This window comes from Anolis carolinensis, chromosome 1 (assembly GCF_035594765.1).
Source record: "Anolis carolinensis isolate JA03-04 chromosome 1, rAnoCar3.1.pri, whole genome shotgun sequence".
Classification (NCBI taxonomy): Eukaryota; Metazoa; Chordata; class Lepidosauria; order Squamata; family Dactyloidae; genus Anolis; species Anolis carolinensis.
The window spans coordinates 83,564,843-83,584,568 of NC_085841.1; the positions used below are offsets into that span (position 1 = coordinate 83,564,843).

The 19,726-nt window shown below is 37.2% G+C and overlaps 1 protein-coding gene and 1 long non-coding RNA gene across 10 annotated transcripts in view; one reads left to right on the forward strand and one right to left on the reverse strand.

Annotated features, from left to right (window-relative positions):
• nhsl1 (NHS like 1) overlaps positions 1–19,726 on the forward strand; it is a 187,997-nt gene that overhangs the window by 152,295 nt on the left and 15,976 nt on the right. For 5 of the 9 annotated variants that reach the window (XM_062978226.1, XM_062978177.1, XM_062978190.1 and 2 more), the window contains 3 exons: positions 7,350–7,477; positions 10,714–10,785; positions 15,529–15,721. In XM_062978226.1, the coding sequence (XP_062834296.1) occupies positions 7,350–7,477; positions 10,714–10,785; positions 15,529–15,721 (393 nt within the window). The remainder of the gene's footprint in view (positions 1–7,349; positions 7,478–10,713; positions 10,786–15,528; positions 15,722–19,726) is intronic. The other 4 variants (XM_062978198.1, XM_062978209.1, XM_062978219.1 and 1 more) reach the window with 1 other exon arrangement.
• LOC134298359 (uncharacterized) overlaps positions 1–19,726 on the reverse strand; it is a 179,050-nt gene that overhangs the window by 150,372 nt on the left and 8,952 nt on the right. Inside the window, exon 2 of the long non-coding RNA XR_010005392.1 lies at positions 6,155–6,259. This is a non-coding gene — a long non-coding RNA (uncharacterized LOC134298359). The remainder of the gene's footprint in view (positions 1–6,154; positions 6,260–19,726) is intronic.

The following is a 19,726-nucleotide window of genomic DNA, read 5'->3' on the forward strand; positions in this document are numbered from 1 at the left end:
TCTTATATCAGGGCCTAAAGAGTTCCCTTTTTTTAGAAAAAGAAGTAATGCTGTGAACTGGATAACTGTGGAAACTAAATTCTGTGCCAGGTGTGTTGAGCCTCTTTGGTATTCACTATAAAATTAATAGATTTAAAATTTATGTTAAAATATCATTAATTTCCAACCTTTTATTTGGTCCAAAATTGTAAAATGTGGTTGACAGTATTGCTTGTATCTTAGAAGAGTTCAGTCTCCTTGGTGCCTAAATCACCCGATGTGTCTGAGAATAATTTGGAGACTCTCAGGGAATCAACAACTGAATGAAAAACTTCTTATGACTTTCTATCGCTGTGCTGTATAGAATGTCCTAACCTTCTGGATCTGCGCATGGTCTGGTAACTGCACAGTAGCAGCTAGCACTCCAAAGGGTCACCACTACTGTACAGAGAATTATTGGTTGCCCTGTCCCCTCTTTGGAAGAACTGTATAAGTCCTGCAGCCTTCAGAAATCTCAGAACATTCTTAAGGACCATCTGGCAGATTGTATAGGGTGACAGCATAAACAGACTGAGAGATAGCTTTTATCCTAGAACTGTAACTACAGTAGAGTCTCATCCAAGACTCGCTTATCCAAGGTTCTGGATTATCCAATAATTTTTGTAGTCAATGTTTTCAATATATCGTGATATTCGGTGCTAAATTCGTAAATACAGTAATTACAACATAACATTACTGCGTATTGAACTACTTTTTCTGTCAAATTTGTTGTATAACATGATGTTTTGCTGCTTAATTTGTATGTTTAATAGGCTTTTCCTTAATCCCTCCTTATTATCCAAGATATTCGCTTATCCAAGGTTCTGCCGGCCCGTTTAGCTTGGATAAGTGAGAGACTACTGTATATTGAACTGCATAGTTTCGCATTGATGTGTCATTGGGGGTTGTGCGGTGGTGGGTGGAGTGTGGAGGGATGCGTGTGTTGTTTTGATGATGTGTGCTGGGGAAAGCATTTAATTTCATTGTGCAATCTACAATTACAATAGTTATTCTATTCTATTCTGTGTTGGAAGACCTCCCAATAAAGGATATTTCACCACGATCTAATGCTGAACAACTCTTATTATCAAGAAGTTCTTCCTGGTGTTTAGGTGCAATCTCTTTCTCTTTTTTGGCAATTCGAATCAATTGAAATTTGCAGATAGCAAGTTTACCCGTCTTCTATATGATTTAGATTTTTAAAGATGGTTGTCACACTACTTCTCAGCCTTCTTGTTTCTAAGCTAAACATATCCAGTTCCCTAAACTATTCCTCATAGGGCTTGGTTTCCACAGTTTTTACTATCATGATATTGATGTCAAGCTAGTTAGGTCAGTAGTTGCTCAAGTTCTCTTTTCCCCTTTTTTGTAAAGGAGGACTACATGCCACCACCTCCTGTTTGCTAGAAACTGTTTTTCATGTTGGAAAAATGGTTTTTCTTGGGTTTAAAATGGCTCAGAGAGGGTCATAAATGTGGTGAAATTGTTCCCACCCATCATGGTAATTTGAAAACTTATATGATACAGGGGTATGTTGCAGCTCCCTATCTCTGATGGTTGATGAGAGTGTCTTTAGGCAAGTGGTACCATGTGCGATTTTTTGGTCTCATAAAAACTAGTCACAAATGGCTAGTTTTGTGCTCTTTTTATCTCATTTTTTCCTGTCCAGGGGGATGCTTTTTTGAGGGTTTCTGATTCCCTTTTCAAAGTACATTTCTGTCTTTGGGTTTTGTGCATTTTGACTTGGGCGAGTGTATCATACTGACATTGTTACTGTGTAGCTTTCCATTCTTCACCTGCTGCAGGGATCTTGTGAGAATGACAACTCCTACACACTTTTTCACCTCTTCTTCTCCTCCACCCTCGGGATTTTCTCTCTCTATGGATCCATCTGCCTTGCCTATCAGTGTGCCAGCAGATATTATAATAAGCCAGCTGGCTTTTTAATTCCCGTCTGGAATTCTAGTGAAATGGTTTTCCTTGAGGCCGAGGAAAAGAGACACACCTTGTCGCTTTCTGAGAAATAGTTAACTTTGGTTTGGCAAATTTCAAGAGAAGCGTGTATATCTATTAAAAAAACATTGAGCAGCCCTGGATTTTCAATGCAGGGTTCTTAAGAGAAAATACTTATAATAAAAGATCTGCAGTTGATCTGATTTTTGTTTCTTAAATATATAGTGGCCAAGTTCAACCAGAAATTCATGTATCTGAGCCTTCAGAACATTTCCTAGAACTGGCAAACAACCAGATGAATCAAGTAGCTTCAAACATCAATATCCACAAAATTGGCAGTAATTTCTAAGAACTGGAAGGAAAACTAGTCATTCCTCTCCTTTCTGTCTTGCTCTCTCCTGCCCCCTTTCAAATGTCAGTTCTTTATCAAAAAGGGGGGAAAGGCACTTCGGCCTTAAAATTATCATGTGACTTTTATTGTCTTTTGAAATGTAAATAATATCCTCATTCTTTTAGCAGATTCCTTTAATTTAAAGAAGTGACTCTATATTTAGACTTTGAATTACAACATTTCTAGAGGCTTGTTCCCTCAAAATAATCCCAAGACTTGCTGTGTAACATAATAAGGTCATAAGGAATCACTTCTGTGATCTAATGTGATTTCAGTTTTTGCACTGGTGCAACAAAACTTTTCAGTGTAGAGCAACCAAGGCTTTCCCCCATAAATATGTGGGAGGATAGCAATGTGTGAGCTGTGTAGACACGTTTTAAGGCTTGTTTATGTATCATCTCCACTTGGACAGAACATCATCTATTTTATTCCATCAGATGTTTCTACCCATCTGTGATATCATTAACTACCACATGACTCTAGGTATGTGTGAAGGGGCCTCAAGAGAATACCTTAGATAATTTGGTGGTGTGAATTATGATCTGCAAGTGAAATATATATATAATATGTATAAAGGCAAGCAGCTGAGCTTTTCACTAAAAAGTCCCTGAACAGTTGGGAAAGAAAGTCAGATTACTTTAAAACCTACCTTTTCACTTTTGTAGGTGATGTTCAGTGTCCTTCTGCATAATCTACTTGATCTTGTAAAAGGTTCTTTCTATTAATACATTCTATACCAGCTGCAATATGCTATCTCTGTGTTAACAAAGGCTGGCTTTGAAGCCTAGAAACTGCTGAGTTTTTTCTATAACTTCTCAGTTTCCTGTAGTGTTTAAAGAGATAAGTAGCCATGTAACGCGATGAGCTCAGGAGATGAGAGATACTGATGAGAAAGTGTTTAAAATAATCCTGCACCTCTGAATTTAAAAATTGGCACTGCCCTGTATTCAGATCATTGCAATTACAATCTGTCTTTTACAGGTGGGATTCAATTTCTGGTCTTCACAAAAAGAGCCTTTCTGTTTTTAGGAACAGCCATAGTGCATGTCTGCTTGCTTTTGTGGAAGAATACTGGTTTGATTGCCAGTGAGCAGTAAGAGTTGATAAATATTTTTAGGTTACAGAAACTGTGGGTTTACAGTTTTAGTGAGAGCAGATCTTCTGGAAGGCAAAGGGAAACATCTGTTTCCTGATTGTACTTTGATTGAACTATTCAACATTTTTTTGAAAACTCCTGATATTTCCTTTCATATATGAGCCTTGTTGGATTACAACTGGAGGCCACAGCCCAAATCTCTGTTTGGCCATGGAAACCTGTGAGTGACCTTCGGTACATCACACACTTTGATCCTCAAAGGAAGGCAAAGGCAAAACTGAGGTGCACATTACACTCGAGTAAACATGGTGGTGTGGTATTGATCTCTGTGGCTTGTCATCACATAAATTCCCTAGTGCATTGTTAAATTGTGACTAGTGGTGATTCTTCCCACACCTCAAATATTATAGAAGTGGCTTACAGACATGACTGTATTGTAGAGAAGTTAAATTACCCACAGAGAACAAAAATATATCTTCTTAGAACAGTGATTCTCAACCTGTAGGTCCCCAGATGTTTTGGCCTTCAGTTCCCAGAAATCCTAACAGCTAGTAAATTGGCTGGAATTTCTGGGAGTTGTAGGCCAAAACACCTGGGGACTCACAATCTGAAGATAGTCAATCTGTTTGAGATGTCAGGACTTTAGGACATACCACGGCTAACACTCATGACTTTAAAAAATGAGGAAAATGTGGGCAGAAGTTTATTGGAAGCTAAACAACAATTTTTAAAAATGTTTTTATTGGTATTTTTTCATAAGGAAACATTATATAAAATACTAGCTTTGCCCGGCCACGCGTTGCTGTGGCTTATGGGAATCCTTTGTTGGCCAGGTGGAATAGCAGCAAATAGCCTTGTAGTCTCAAAGCCTGGACGTTTTCTGGAGCTTTTTGTTGTATGAACGTAGAGGCATGGATGAGGGGTTGTGCTGCCAAGTTTAGTGTTTCTGGGATGTGTAGTTTTGATGTTTTGTCCTAGGCCGAAATTTCATTACTCTTTTATATATATAGACAAGGGGAGTCAGAGGTAAAGTTGGGAAAGGGGAAAAAAAGGGGGAGGGTGTGCAAGATGGTTGGAGAGAAAAGGAGGGGCAAAAGTGGGGAAAGTTCAGGGATTTAGGGGGTAATTTGTTGACTTCCATTCTCATTCTTCAAGGTATTAAAAGTCTTTAAAGTCTCTCTTATTCTTCTGGCATCTCCCTTTCGTTCCTTCCATCATTTACAAATGTGTTTTTATAGCTGTTATATAATAAAGTTCATTTTTCCTGTTTCATAAATTCTTTTATTGGTGTCCAATCTGTTGCTTTTTTCAGAATATCCTGGGTGTTCTTAAGTTGGTAGGTTAGACTGTCCATATTCATAACATCTGAAAATTTTGAAATCCAATCCAAGCTAAACAACTATTTGAAGCTAAGCAAAGTCAGGCCTTGTTACTACTCAGAAGGGAGACCATCAGGAAATATTGGCTGGTGTGGGCCACATTAAGAGGATGGCAATGGAAATGTATTGCATTTGTATGCCACCTTTCTCCCAGAATGAAACTTAAGGTAGCTTCCAAAACAATTCAAAATTTACAATAAATTCACCTCTAAGTATTCCTTGTTTAAGGGTGTTATCTCTGTGATCAGTGAAATGACAAAAATGCAGTATAGTGTACATTTAACCATTTTGTCCTGTTCATATGATATCAGCTGACTGTATTTGGCTGCTCACATAGCATGTGCTTTAGTTCTGTAAGATCTGTTGGTTTGCAACTTCTTGCTATTTGACTTACTTTTATGTAGCTGATAATTATGACAAACTGTATGTATGTGAATGAAATCATGCATTCTGTATATTTTTAAACATGCAGTGAATTACACACATACCCCAAATACTGTTCTTGTAGTATTATGTATTTTGTTTCACAGAATTAATGGACCTCTTTGCAATCATACTGTATGATTGGGAAAGGGAATTTTAAAATGAAGGTACAGTTTTTAAACTGCTGATATATGATTTTGTGCTTGATACCATTCCTCGGGGTTTTATTTTTGTGACATTCTTGAAGTACCTTTGACACCCTCCCAACTATATTGAGGTTTGCATTATATCTCCTCATGAATTCTGTCATATTCCTGTTGTAATTCATACTGTGCAGACACAATATAATTTCTCAGAAATTGAGTCATTTTCCTCTTTTTCATCATAAATTTTTGAAAGATAATAGAAACAAACTAGCACGATTGGTCTGTTCACCAACATCTTGAAGATTTCATTTTCCCCTTATGTTCCAGCGTCTGTTACTTTTCATTGGGATTTCGCTGAATATCAATTAAGCAAGAAGGCAGAGATTTGGAAAGCAGCTACAAAAATCGATGGGATTTTAGCCAACTTAAATGCTGAGGATATTGATCTGAAATTGCTGGGAAATATTATTTCATTTTCATATTGAGTTTAATTATCTCAGCAATTTCTGATGTATTTGAGAAAGACCAAATTAAGTTTTATGTTGTAATTGATATTTGGCTCTCCTATATTCCCAAGGGGAGGAGAGTAATGTTCTAGTGGCCCTTTTTACCCACATGCCGAGAAGTTGGCTTGACTAGTCTTGTACCAAAACTGCCTAGCAGATGGTGCTTCAGTAGTAAGCGGCATTCCTACTCCTGTTTTAAACATTATAGAAGTCTACCAGACTGGTGAATAAGCATCCCTTACCTGTGTTAGTGCCATTTTCCATCTAAATGGTGCAGTAGACAGCCATCTGTCCATCCAGACTACACATCAAAGAAGATGTCTGCCTTTCTATTTTGACAGCTTCAGCTGTGAAATAAATGCATAATTTATAGTTAGCACATGCTTTCTGTTGTTTTATATACAGTAAATACAGCTTTAATTTCTATATTGTTTAAAAAAAATTAACTGCTTTGGATGTCCTGGGTCAATTTTCCAGTAAGTGATTGGCATGTGCCTGATGGAGAATACAATTTAGGTTTTTTGGGAGCAAGTTTGTAGTAGTCCATGGAACTGTAATGAGAGACTGTAAAGTGAAATGCATTAAATCAGTAAAACATTTATCCAGTTGCATGGTAGAATTCATTCAGAGATTTCTGCTTTTCCTGAGATTTTCTGTATATATTTCAGATTTCAGTATTAATGTCAAAAATACATAGTACGACTTTACATAGGATTTTTGCATGTTCAGCCACCTGAGACAGCACGTAGTTTGTTTTATTTCTGGAAAGGAGAATGAGGCCACAGTAGCTGGAGGCGTATCTTGGTCTCAAATCGGTGGATCCCTTATACATAAGTTCTCTGGATCTTGTCACTTTTCCCCCCAGGGATATCTGAAATGAGAGAGTTTCCTACCTTTTCACACCTTTCCTTATGGGTTGGAAACACAACCATTGTGCACGTCAAGGTGTTGCCCAAATGTTCTACCACACACTGTTTTGCCACTACTGAAACACAGTTTCCCAAATTGGTGATGATGCTACCACCAACATAACCGTACTACTGAAAAATGACACCTGCAAGTGACACTCCTGGGCTTCTCTTTAGAAGTGATGGAAGGGATTCTATGTCACCCTAACTTCTTGATAAACCCTAGAAAGTATTATAGTTAAAGTACCGCTGAATTGTGGTAGCAGTATGTCAGAAAATTCAGACCAAATACTGTACCACTCTTTCTCCATTTTTGCACTAGAGCAGGCATGGGCAAACGTTGGCCCTCCAGGTATTTTGGACTTTAACTCCCACAATTCCTAACAGCCAGTATGCTGTTAGGAATTGTGGGAGTTGAAGACCAAAACACCTGGAAGGCCAAAGTTTGCCCATGGCTGCTCTAGAGTCTCTGTATAGCGACAAGAAGAGTAATGTTGCCTTTTTCCTGTCTTCTCTCCACTATCCGCAGAATGTGACAAGCTCAGAAGAGATGGGTACAGAAGTTCTCAGTATTATTCTCAGGGTCCAACTTTCTCGTCGTCTTCTAGTGCAATCTGTGGAAGTTACCAGGATGATTACGAAGAAATTGAACCAAAGGTAAGGCAATTGGCGCACAGTGAGATATTGGAGTACATTGCACAGATAATCTAAAACAGAGTCAACACAAAGCTGCAGAATTGCAAAAGATACAACTGTTCTGTTCCATATTGTAAAATGGTATGCTGAATCTTAAAGGCCATGCTGTTCTATAAGGTTTCTCAATTTATAGAGGAAATTACAAATATTCGTAATATTCATGGCAATGTTTTAAGCGAAGGCACTCACTGATTTAAAAAAACAAATTTGATTAGGTTGTGTTCCTTCTGTGAATAAATAGAAAATGGAATCATTATTGCTTTATATATTATTTAGATTCAGAGCTCATTTTGAAACTGAGTTTTAGCCATAGAAATATAATATGACCCCCTTATCTGTGAACTCAATATCAGGATTGTCACTTATCCACACTCCAAAACATATTATCTCCTGGAAGTATATATGGGCTTTTTAAAGTCCTCCAGTGCAATTCTGTGATTTACCTCTGGCCCATGTATGGTCAATTTATAGAGCTCACTATTATACACGGTTCCACAAGGGGTCTTGGACCCCCCCCCCCCCCCCGGATCTTGCAGCAGGTAATGGCAAGGTTACTCCTTCTTCACCTGGTGCTTATTTGCACAGTGATACGTACAAAGCAGAACTGGATGGAAAAGAATCATGACTCTTCTTTCTCCTTTTATACAGCTTATTTTTAAAGGCAATTTAATCTTTTTCATTGCCAACCATTTTACCCCACAGATCATCCCTCCCAACTCCTGTAGCCAAAATCTCTCTCCTTCTTTATGTGGGTTCGCTGACTTTGTTTTCCTTACTTCTACTCTTTAATGACTTCAGCTGTTCTCTTAAGTTCCTTCTGTCCTCTTTTCTTATTTGTCCAATCCCATAGTCCTTTCTTTCTGATGGCCATTCTCCTTGCATTCCCTCCTCCCTTCATTTGCACATCATTTCTGATTAACTCTTTATTTTTCCTCCTTGCAAATTCACAATGCACGATCACAGCTCAATCATTACTAGCTTGTCTTTCTCTCAAGGTAGTCCAAAGACTTGTAATCATCAATTAGGATGACAATATTTGAATGCTTCAGTTTCCCTAGATGCAAAGAAGCAGGGACAGAGTGGCCATTGTAGTTCATTTAAAAAACAACAGGAAACCTGTCCCTCTTAATCCTGAAGTACTGATGCCGTACTTTAAAAACAGTGGGCATGATGTTTCATCCTAAGTTCTTGGAAGACTCAGTAGTATCTTCAGCCCAGGATGCAACATGATTTCCTGAAGTCTGTGGTTACATGCACAGGCTATTTGTACTTGGAGAACTTTAGGTGGGGTGGATTATTTTCAAGTCAATCTGTCTAGAATTCAGTCAGTTTAAATTTACAGTAAACATTTTGTCTTAGCTAATTTCTGAACTGGCACTTTTCTCGAGTAACTGGGGGTGGGATGGAATGTGAAGTTCTTTGTAATTCAGTACTTCCTGACTGCTTTGCAACCTTGTTTTTATTTGAAATGGGAAAAATAACTAGTGTTCACTTGGACAAATCTTAAACTTTTAAAATTGAGGGCATCATTATAATCTGAAGAGAAACTAAAATTATATGTGTGTTACTAAGGAACACTGTGATGACTTGAAAAATGGGGAGATTGTAAACATGCCTATTAATATTAGGCATGGGCAAACTTTGGTCCTCCAGGTGTTTTGGACTTCAACTCCCACAATTCGTATCGGTTGTTAAGAATTGTGAGACTTGAAGTTCAAAACACCTACAGGATCAAAGTTTTCCCATGCCTGTTTAATATTAGAGCACTCAAAACACAATCACTTTTGTCTGGAAAATTAACTTTTTCTGCCAATGATTGTTAAATTGTATTGTTGAAGGCATTCACTGTCAGAATCATTGGATGGTTGTTTGGTTTCCAGGCTACATAGTCATGTCTTAGCAGCATTGCCCTCCTTTTGAGATGAGGAACCTCATGGGGCTAAGAAGATTTCTGGAAGGAATATCATATATATTCAAGTATGTCAGCCTCATAGGTAGAGGACAGATTTTGGGTCCAAAATTATGGATTTTAATAATGATCCGTGGATAAGTCAAGGGTCATTCTGTAGTGGGAAAAATACCAGTGCTGCCTCACCACCATCATTTTCCCACCCCAGGCATTCAAAAAGAGCAGAAGCAAAACTGTGGCAAAAAGAGTCGAGGGGATCGGTGCTTCTTTTAGGTCCTCCCAGGAGGGATTTGCTTTTTGCCACTGTATGCAGAGGTGGGGGTGCTTCCTTTTTAAAAATAAGAGTTAAGGTACTGTAGTTATATTGATACATGGATAAGTCAATCCAGCTTTTTTTGGATTGATTTTTGACTAAAATTTCTAGTCTTATATTGAGTGTATTGAGTAAACAATATTTTAACATATTTGTAAGAAAATATCTTAAGAAGTAAGAGATAACTTTGGAAGTTCTTCCTTTTCACCATCTGAGGGGGTGTTACTTTACTGGCTGTTGTTATTGACTATGCTGCTACATTAGATAAGAAGGTAACAGATGGATGGATGAAGGATTTAACATTTGAAGCCTAGAAAGCTGCTGTCTGTCAGCATAGAATTCCTGGCTAGACAGATAATAGTCTGGTTGGACCAAAGATGATCCACAACTTGGAAGGTTTTTGTTTTGATTAATGAATTGTCATGTATCTTTGTTTTGTTCATGAATTGTCACTCAACCCCCAAAGGTATTCCTTGGCCCAGATAAGAGACAAATTGCATGAAGCCATTTTTCAGTATGAGAATTGACCACAATTCAGGTTAATAGTTTGAAAGCAGTGTTTTTTTTTCTGGTAGCCTCTTATTGAATTACAAGGTGTCAGAAAGTTATCTTTACAATTTCAACTCTGTATACAACTGAAATTGTAAAGGTAGTTTTTAGGTACTGTGTACTTTTCCTCATCAGGAATTCACTTAATGTGCTGTTTCTCATTCCTTTTATTATCCAATGTTCATTTATTTAAAACATGACATCCCAGTAGTGCTCTTCTTCCTCCTGGTTCTTTCTTTGCCACAAGCCCATTTGTTTCACATCAGAAATACATTATCGGGTGGCCACTTTTGTTTACTTTCTAAAATTGTGCCTACTATGGTTGTTATATATACTTTGTCTGTTGTGTCTTTTTATTTGTGTGTATGTTCCCCATTTTCCTTTCTTTGCCACTCATTCACTTTCTTTTTCTCTCTCACTCAACAGTCTAGTCTGTTAGACTGCCTCCCTCAGTCTTGCCTTAATGCCTGCTGTTGTTTGATTCCATGGAAAATCAAGGTATCTAGCCCAAAACTGGGCTCATCCAGCTGTAATATCTGCAGCTTGATGTAGCTGTTATATTTCAATAACCTCAAGTCTGACTTGTGCTTTTATTTTTAATTTTCACTTGCTTCTACTGCTTTTTTCTTTGCACAAAAGAAATATTATAATAACAATTGTACTATTTTCAAAATTACTACCTCTTCTGTTGGCAACTGGGAACCGCCATTTGGATACTTAATGAATAACTTATTTTTAACAACATATTTTGTTAACACTAGCTGCCCACCAAATTGTGTATTATGTATTAATTAGATACTAAAGTTAGTAATCTTAACCATTCTGAATTTTCTCATAAATTAGATTATTAGAATAGTGTGTGTTGCGTACTGCACAGTAATTTATTGAATGTTATAAGATATATGTATTTGAAATGAAAAATGATTACTGGTATATTTGGTATGTTTTACTCTTAAGAATCAATAAACGTGATAATTATACTTCTCCAGCGTAAAAGAACAACCATGCAGAGCTGACATTCTGCAATAGATATATCCAAGATAAACAAAGGACAAAAATCCTCTTTTCTCCCAGGCATTTCCTGGATTTTGGTTGTGTTTTCAAAATGCAACAGAATGAGGAAGCCACTATCTGAACATACTCTTAACTAAACATTTGAAGAGAGACACTGTCTTCAAAGGTATATAAGAGATGAAATTCTTCTGAAGTCATGTCCATATGTAACTCAGGTTTACATGTGTGCGTGTCTTCTTTTGGATGTCCCATAAGAAACTGTTCAGTAGCTCATGTACATGACCTTCCTCAAGGAAGTTGTAATGCCCCAAGGGCACTTACATGGCCATTTACCAGCTGGGGGAGGAAAACAGAGCAGCTCTAGCTTTGATTCACCAGCCAGCAGAAGAGAAATGAGATAATTGTTCTGAATTTCCAATGAGTTGCTGAAGATCCAGTAGAGTAACCTAATTTGTCTTGCCCCATCTGCAATATTCAAAAACATAGCTGTTAGTCTGAAATATCAGTATGCCTAGGGATCTTGTAGCACCTTAGAGACTTCCTTTGATTTCATAAATTTCTGCTAGCAACCTTGTCCTCTTAGTTAGCCTCCAAGGGACTGCAAGATCCTTTTGCATACTCATTGGAGGAAGTGCAACTGGGAACTGCATGTTTGCATTTTCTGGTCAGTAAAGGTGTTGGCACCCCTGGGGCCAGATTGTTTCTTGGTTGGGAAAGGAACTACTTCATGCTGCAGATATGGAACAGCATCTGTTAATACATCTCTGATAGGATAGACTCCACCCAATTTTATAAAACAAAATGTAATATTTTCATTTACCTAGAAATACACACAAATACTCTTTTTGTTTTGCCTTTTCATTGTTTGAACTTCATAAAACACTTTCTGAAGGCATAAACTTAGAAGAAGGAATGTAAAAGATAAATAGAAAATGAAAGTGATGTAGTGGTTCGAGTATTGGTCTAGGATTCTGGGAGAGGGTTCCAATCCCTACTCAGCCATGGAAACCGTCTGGCTGACTTTTGGCAGTTCCTATCCCATTGCATTTTTGAGAGAAATGTATGGCAAAACCCTCCTCTGAATAAGTCTTGCTAAGCAACCCCTGGGATAGGATTGCCATAAGTCAGAGCAACAATTTCTACTAATAGTAGTTTTCTGTGTATTGTATTTAGAATAACAGAATCCTAGAGTTGGAAGAGACCCCAAGGGCTGTCCAGTTGAACACACAAAGCACTCCTGACAGATGGCCATTAGGCTTCTGTTTCAAAACTTCCCAAGAAGGAGATTCCACTATACTCTAAGTCAGCATATTTCATTGTCAAAAAGCTTTACTGTGTTTAATTATTTAGGCAATTTTATTGTTAAATAAATGAATACCAGTGATTAACATTCAGGGGTTTCTGTATTGTAAGTGAAGACCAAATTGTCATCCAAAAGTTTGAGTTTTAGGTAACCTCTGAATGTTTTGAAAAAATAAAAGTATATATAGTAAATATACCCCTGGAAAGGACATTTAGAAAATATATGAACAGTGTTTTGATGCTGAAGCAAGTAAATTAATAGAACCATCTTAAGTGAATGTGGAAGTTCCAATTTGTTCATTCAGGCTTACTTTCAGACAAGAGCTGTGTCATTCTGACTTCTGGTACATGATCAATGAAGCTGATCAGTATGAAGAGCTAAGACCTGAAATTTTTATTGACTGAATGGTTGCTTTACTTCCAGTATGTTCCCCCTCGTCTCTGTGTTGACATTTCTCTGACCAGTATTTTATGTTACAGCTGCTTTTAAGAAATGCTTTATTAGCAGTTGTGCAATTTCCTTGGAAAAAGGGAAAATCCTGGAGCATCCATTTCCATCTTTGTCTCAGAGTGCCCCCAGTGACTGGCTTATGGCAGCTGGGTTTGAGGATACAATACAGGGTCAACATAACATGACAGTTATTTATTTCAACAGTGTCAGCCAACCAGATAAAAAATAGGTTAGTGGGGCTTATCACGACCAAGCACTATATTTTAAGAAAAGCCTCTTTGGAAGTTTAAAGAAGGCAGACTTTAAAAGATAGATCAGTTGCATAACATTTTAGTTTATCTTTTTGTCTGTGGGACTTGAAAATGAAAACATTACAGGAGATTTCTTAATATAGCAATTGTATTTTCTCTTGTTTTGTGCAAGTCATATTTGTAAAATACGCTCTGGACTTGTGAAATGGGCAAAAAGCTATTTTCCTAATGTCTCATCTTGTAGTAAGTATTCTATGTTCTACTTCATGCTTAAGAATCTCTTCACTGAAATGGTCCTTTGATTTAATACAACAATACTGCTTTGTAAGGTTCATGTTCTGTGTTTTAAGGTATCTATCATATTGTAGGAAAGCAGGCAAATAACAAAAATAAGAAAGTACAGTACAAACAAAAGCGGAAGTGGAGTTACCTTGTAGTGATCTTGTTGCCTGGGAAAATTTATAGGTGTATTTTAATACAAAAACACTCATTTCTTATAAAAAAAAAACGTCCCTACTGAATCAGCTAAGTGCTGCATCCAAGCATCATGACTGTATCATGCTGTTTGCATTTTGCTATGTAGAAGCAGAGGATGCGAGTCATGTTATAATTGCAAGCAGTCTAAGCTCTAGTCAAAGATTAACTCATACATATTGAAGTATGAAGTTGCATTATCTGATAGGATAATGATTATTGTTAATCATTATGCAATCTGCTAGCATTTGTAGTGTTCTTTGTGAATTAATGCACATATTGTTGAACATACTGCACATGTTGTCAGTGGGAATGTACTTTGTTTATTGGAACAGAATATCCATCTGATTTCTTTTCACTTTTCATTACACAATGAGTTCTTAAATTTAATCAAGCAAATTTTCTTAAACATAAGTGAACCTTCAGTTGTTGCTTTTCACTGATAATGTGGTGGAGTGGGATTAGGATTTGCATGTGGGTTGTGAAGATTGCTTTCTTGATAGGACATAACAGAAATGGCTAAATATTTATTTGTCCCTAATATGAAAAGCAAATGGTGGCTTTTTAAAAAGAGTATATTTCATTGTGTGTTGAATTAGCAAGCACGTTTTTTCAAAAAAACATCTTGCTTGGAAGATTCTTCTGAGGTTTTATTGAAATGCAGAAAATTCAAAGAAGGATAACAACAATAACAACAACTTTATTCTTTTATCCTGCCACCATCTCCCCGAAGAAACTTGGGGCAGCTTACAAATGGCACAAGGTGCCTAAAAACAACATAAAAGTGAACACAATATAAAATACGATAAAATAAAACACATGCAACATATAAAACATCAATTCAGACTCAATCAAGCTCAATAAGGATGCTCTTATTGTTTCATCTTTATTGGCTTCCAACACAAAAAGGTGAAATTGTCATTTGAAATAGATAGAGTTGGATTTGGATTTTATTATTTTCTAGTTTAGTATCGGAGATAAGGAATGGCAGATAAAAGTCTAGGTCTCTTAGTCACTGTATGTCCTTATGTGAGAGGTTTTAGAACAGATTAATAATGCAGTGATGCAGAACTTCTTTCAATTTAAATATCTGAATCAGTGAAGATTGAGGGAGGTGCATTCCAGTAGTGGGCTGAACTAAAGGCTAAGGAATGGGATCAAAAATGGTAATCTGTTTTAACTTACAGCTCTAACTATCAATGAATAAATCTTAGAAGAGGCAGTTCACTATTTGTAGAATGGGAGGAAACCTACAAATCCAAGAGACCTATCAAATAATGAGGCTGGAGATTAGGTGATCTAGTGAACCCATGAAAGTCAGACTGGGACGTTAAGAAGACTGGATTTGACTCATGGACTGAGATTTCCCATATCTTGTCTAATCTATGAATTAGATTAACCTACGTTAATCATTACTAGATTCAGTGTATACCAAATGAATTATAGCAGAGGCATATCTTTTGAAAGTAGTAGTTATGGTTACCCATGCCCCTTTTATTTCAAAATATTATTGTGAAAAGGCTTTAAACCACATGCCCATACAAAAACTGGTGATGATTTTATTTAAAATTGATTCATATTCGATGGAAGAAGATCTGAATGGTTCACCTTTTGTTAGAAGCAGACAAAGTCAGGAAAGTGATTTTCATATGCTGTATGCTTTCACTTTGAAACAATTTTATTTTATATTAAGATACATTTGTAAGAAAATGCCATTTGCGATGAATTTTATAGTGTCTTCTTTTATAGTGTTCAACCCCTTCTCCTGAAGAGGAAAAGCTTCTTAGCATCAAGAGACCCAAAACACCAATTTCAAATGAATTCTCTGATATCAACACTCAAACAAACTGGACGAAATCACTTCCATTGCCAACACCAGAGGAGAAAATGCGGCAGCAAGCTCAAGCAGTCCAAACAGATGTTATACCTATTAATGTAACAGGTAGGCTATTTATTATATTGCTACGTGGTGAGGAACAACAAGGGATTTTGGATAGATTTAAATGCTTATGAAACAAATTAAAAGGTTGCATGAAACCTGGGGTGAAAGTTGACTATGAAGTACTGATAAAATTACTAGTGAAATAGGAAGGAACAGAAAAATGGGTTCCTCAGATTTTTAGGAAGAATGATGGTAACATAATGCCTTCTGTATCGTGTATGTAAAACTGTATCCCTAATGGAAAGATTTATGCTCCGTTATCAGCTGTGTGTTGAGATATAAAAACTTGGAGAATAGTTTTTCTGCAGTTAATTTTTGCAACATTTTTTCTTGAGATATTGCAAAGTTTGAGTTCAGTATTATCTGACCAAGGTACCTAGAGTTGGGAGATTACTTGGGATTACCCTGGGCTATCATCTATCTTGTACATTGCTCCTTTGCTAGGACAGTTTTGAGAGTGGCATACCACTGGTCCTTTCTAACCTCAACCTGTTCTCTCTCTCTCCCCCCCCCCCCCTTAAACAAAAACTGGTTCTTCTGGTAGATGCTTTCTCAGCGAATCTTTGGTATCAGAGCCCCCAGATGGCGTAGTGGACTAAGTGACTTGAAGGTTGGGTTGCTGACCTGAAAGCTGCCAGGTTCGAATCCCACCTGGGGAGAGTGTGGATGAGCTCCCTCTATCAGCTCCAGCTCCATGCGGGGACATGAGAGAAGTCTCCCACAAAGATGGTAAAAACATCAAAACATCCGGGCGTCCCCTGGACAACGTCCTTGCAGATGGCCAATTCTCTCACTCCAGAAGCAACTCCGGTTGCTCCTGACACGAAAAAAAAAAAAAGCAGGCAGAAGGGGATTTCTACTCATAGAAGAGGCTTGCCCTTAATTCTATTCCCCCCACTTCCCTGCCACTACATCTTCCAAACAACAAAGGATATTTTAAAATTCACTAAGTAAGCTTTTCTGTAGTCTTGTTTGTGGGACTTGTACCATCATTAAGTTAATATTTTTAGTTTCTATAGTAGTAGTGGGATTCCTTATGGTTTTGAGATAAATTATGCTGATAAAATTACCTTTTATAGCCAAAGACAAAAACTATTGACAAAGTGATTATGGAAAGTAAAGTCAAACGTGTTGTTTCTTAAGAGAAAACAAATTCAAAATTCACAGCTGGAAGACCAAATAAAAATCACAAAATTTCAAACAGATTTTCATGTTTTCCAGAGCTTTCAGTCAGGTGGGTATTAAGCAAGACGGATCAAGTGAGGAAGGGGATAGAAGTTGCCTAGTTCTTAAATTGTCAAAGAGAAAAGATAAGGAACCCAAGACTCTTTAACTCACACATCAGTTAGCATAGCCAGTATTTGGCAAGGTGATCCAACCATATTTGAAGGACTATGTGTTTCTCTCCCTTGCCATGAGGTTGAATTGACCACAGTCTGAATACTGGGTTGACAAAATTGGGTTGTAGACTTTGTTGGATTTGGTTGTGCTAACTCCTATTAGATTTTATATTACAGTAGAGTCTCACTTATCCAACATAAACGGGCTGGCAGAACATTGGATAAGCGAATGTGTTGAATAGTTAGGAGGGAAGGCCTATTACACATCAAATTAGGTTATGATTTTACAAATTAAGCACCAAAACATCATGCTATACAACAAACTTGACAGAAAAAGTAATTCAATATGCAGTAATGCTATGTAGTAATTACTGTACATATGAATTTAGCACCAGACTATCACGATGTATTGAAAACATTGAGTACAAAAATGCATTGGATAATCCAGAACGTTGGATAAGCGAGACTCTACTGTATATGTAAAGATGCTAGGGTATTTTGATACATACAATTTTGCATTCTACATTTTTGAAAAGGTAAAGTTCAACATCTGTCTCCATCCTTTAACAAAACACACAATTTCCTTGGTGACTTGGCAGCAAAAGTAAAGAGACACATGATAGATTTTCTATAAGCAAGGATGGTGGTTAATGTTATTGAGGTCCTTTGTGCAATTGTGCACCAAAGGAGGAAAATGACACATAGAACTGTATTCTTTTTTCATTGGGAGGGGAGAGTTGCCAATCTCATGAAGTATGTCTCCTGCTCCTCCCCGATGCCCTTCTGCTAAAAGGTTGTGGGGCATCATTATCAGAATGCAATCACAATCTGGCTGGTCTGTGGCACATGTAGTGATATCAGTTAATATCTACTGTAGTTTTGATTTTGTGTTTAAAGAATAATAAAACAATACAGTAGAATACTAATAACTTCTCTCAAACTAGGTGAACTATTGCCTCGATAGATTCCCAGGTTCATGACAACAGTGGTGGAAGAAAGGGGAGGAGTAAATTTTCTTAAGTTACAGTTCCATTTTCTTCATCTCCACCCCCTTCCTCCATTGTAAAACTATTCTTTTGTCATTGAAAACAGTGGAGAGGGGGAGTCCTTAATGGATTGTGTATAGAAGCCTTTTGAGGGAGTTTCTCATGCAGTGGCCTTGATCCATTCTCTTTTTACCTTCAACATTAGGGATCCAAAATGATATATGTAAATAATGTAGAACTTTCTGTAATTCTTGAAAGAAGAAATTCTTGGATGATCATATGGATCCACAGTGCCTTCCCACAAACCATAGCACTGCAACCTAAGCTGTTACTACAACTGACTGACATTATTTCATTAACAACCAATTAACTTGGATACCTATTATTCTATATGCTTTTTTAAGCTTTGGAGTTGCCCAAGTCCGCTTTAGAGACTAAGGCTCCATTCTACATCTTGTTGTATGCAATGAGATTTCTATTTCTGTCTTTGTGTTGTAAAAGGAAGGAGGGTAATATATTTTATTTCAATGCCTCTCTAACTGATACATAAAGACTAGAACATGTTTGTGCCACCCCAGGAAAATATTTACATTTATCTATACCTATGGCAGTAGTTTGTGCTCTTCACCATAGTATGGTGTTAACATCTCTGAAACAAAATATTAACCCCAAACATACTTTTCAGAAATTAGGATCCCTTTAAAAGAGATTAATTAGTAATGGCTGTGACCTTTTACTCAGTTGAACAACAGAAGAAACAGCCCCCCCCCCTTCCCCGATTTCATCTGTCAGTGCTTTTTAAGTAGGACAGATTGTGGGATTGCAAGTCTGATGGATAACCTGAACCTGTTGTGGGGGCATGGCATTAATCTGACAAGCTGCTGACTGGTTATCCAGGTTTCGGACTGGATTTAGTTTCTTGGGTCAGCAGGAGCTGAGCTTGCTTTGGAAAGGATATAAGGTTGGCAGCATATGCTTTTTAAACACTGTGTTCTATTTGTTAACCCATGTTGTGGTGTTGGCTGTGGGTCTTATTCAGACACAAAGGGAAAATAACAGGATCTGGTGATGGTTCTGCTAAATTAAGGCATAAATAAGGGATAAATGATGTCATTCTGCAAATTACTGAAGCATGTGCTTATCTCATATTGGGTTCACTGTGCCACATATTAATAAACAAGACATATTTGAGTAGTCGTGTGTAAATATTCTACACAATTGAGGCTATAACTTCCACTTTAGTATTTATAGGAGGGCTATTCGTCCAATACTATGTCTCCCATCTTTCTACTCAAAGAATAACAGTCTACTCTCACTTGATGTCTGGCAAAACAGACCAGTAGTTTGAAACCCTTGCTGAAGATTTTATTGCTTCTCACTTTCTCACCTTCCATATTCCCAGAGTTTCAAAGAACACCCTATCTCTGGACTCAAATAACTGAGGATGGAGTAGCTGTCTTATAGCCTTTGCTCTTCTATTCCAGAGACATTTGAAACATATTACAAATTAGCGTGCATTGTGTAACAGTGGCCATGCACAACAAAATTCTAGCACATGCCAATGAAGCTTTTCAGGGAGAAATAACTTGGCTATCCAGATATTCAAAATGGATTTGGGGAGAATTTATATATATCCAACCTTTCCTTTATATGAATTAAGTAAGAGTAAAATTACATAT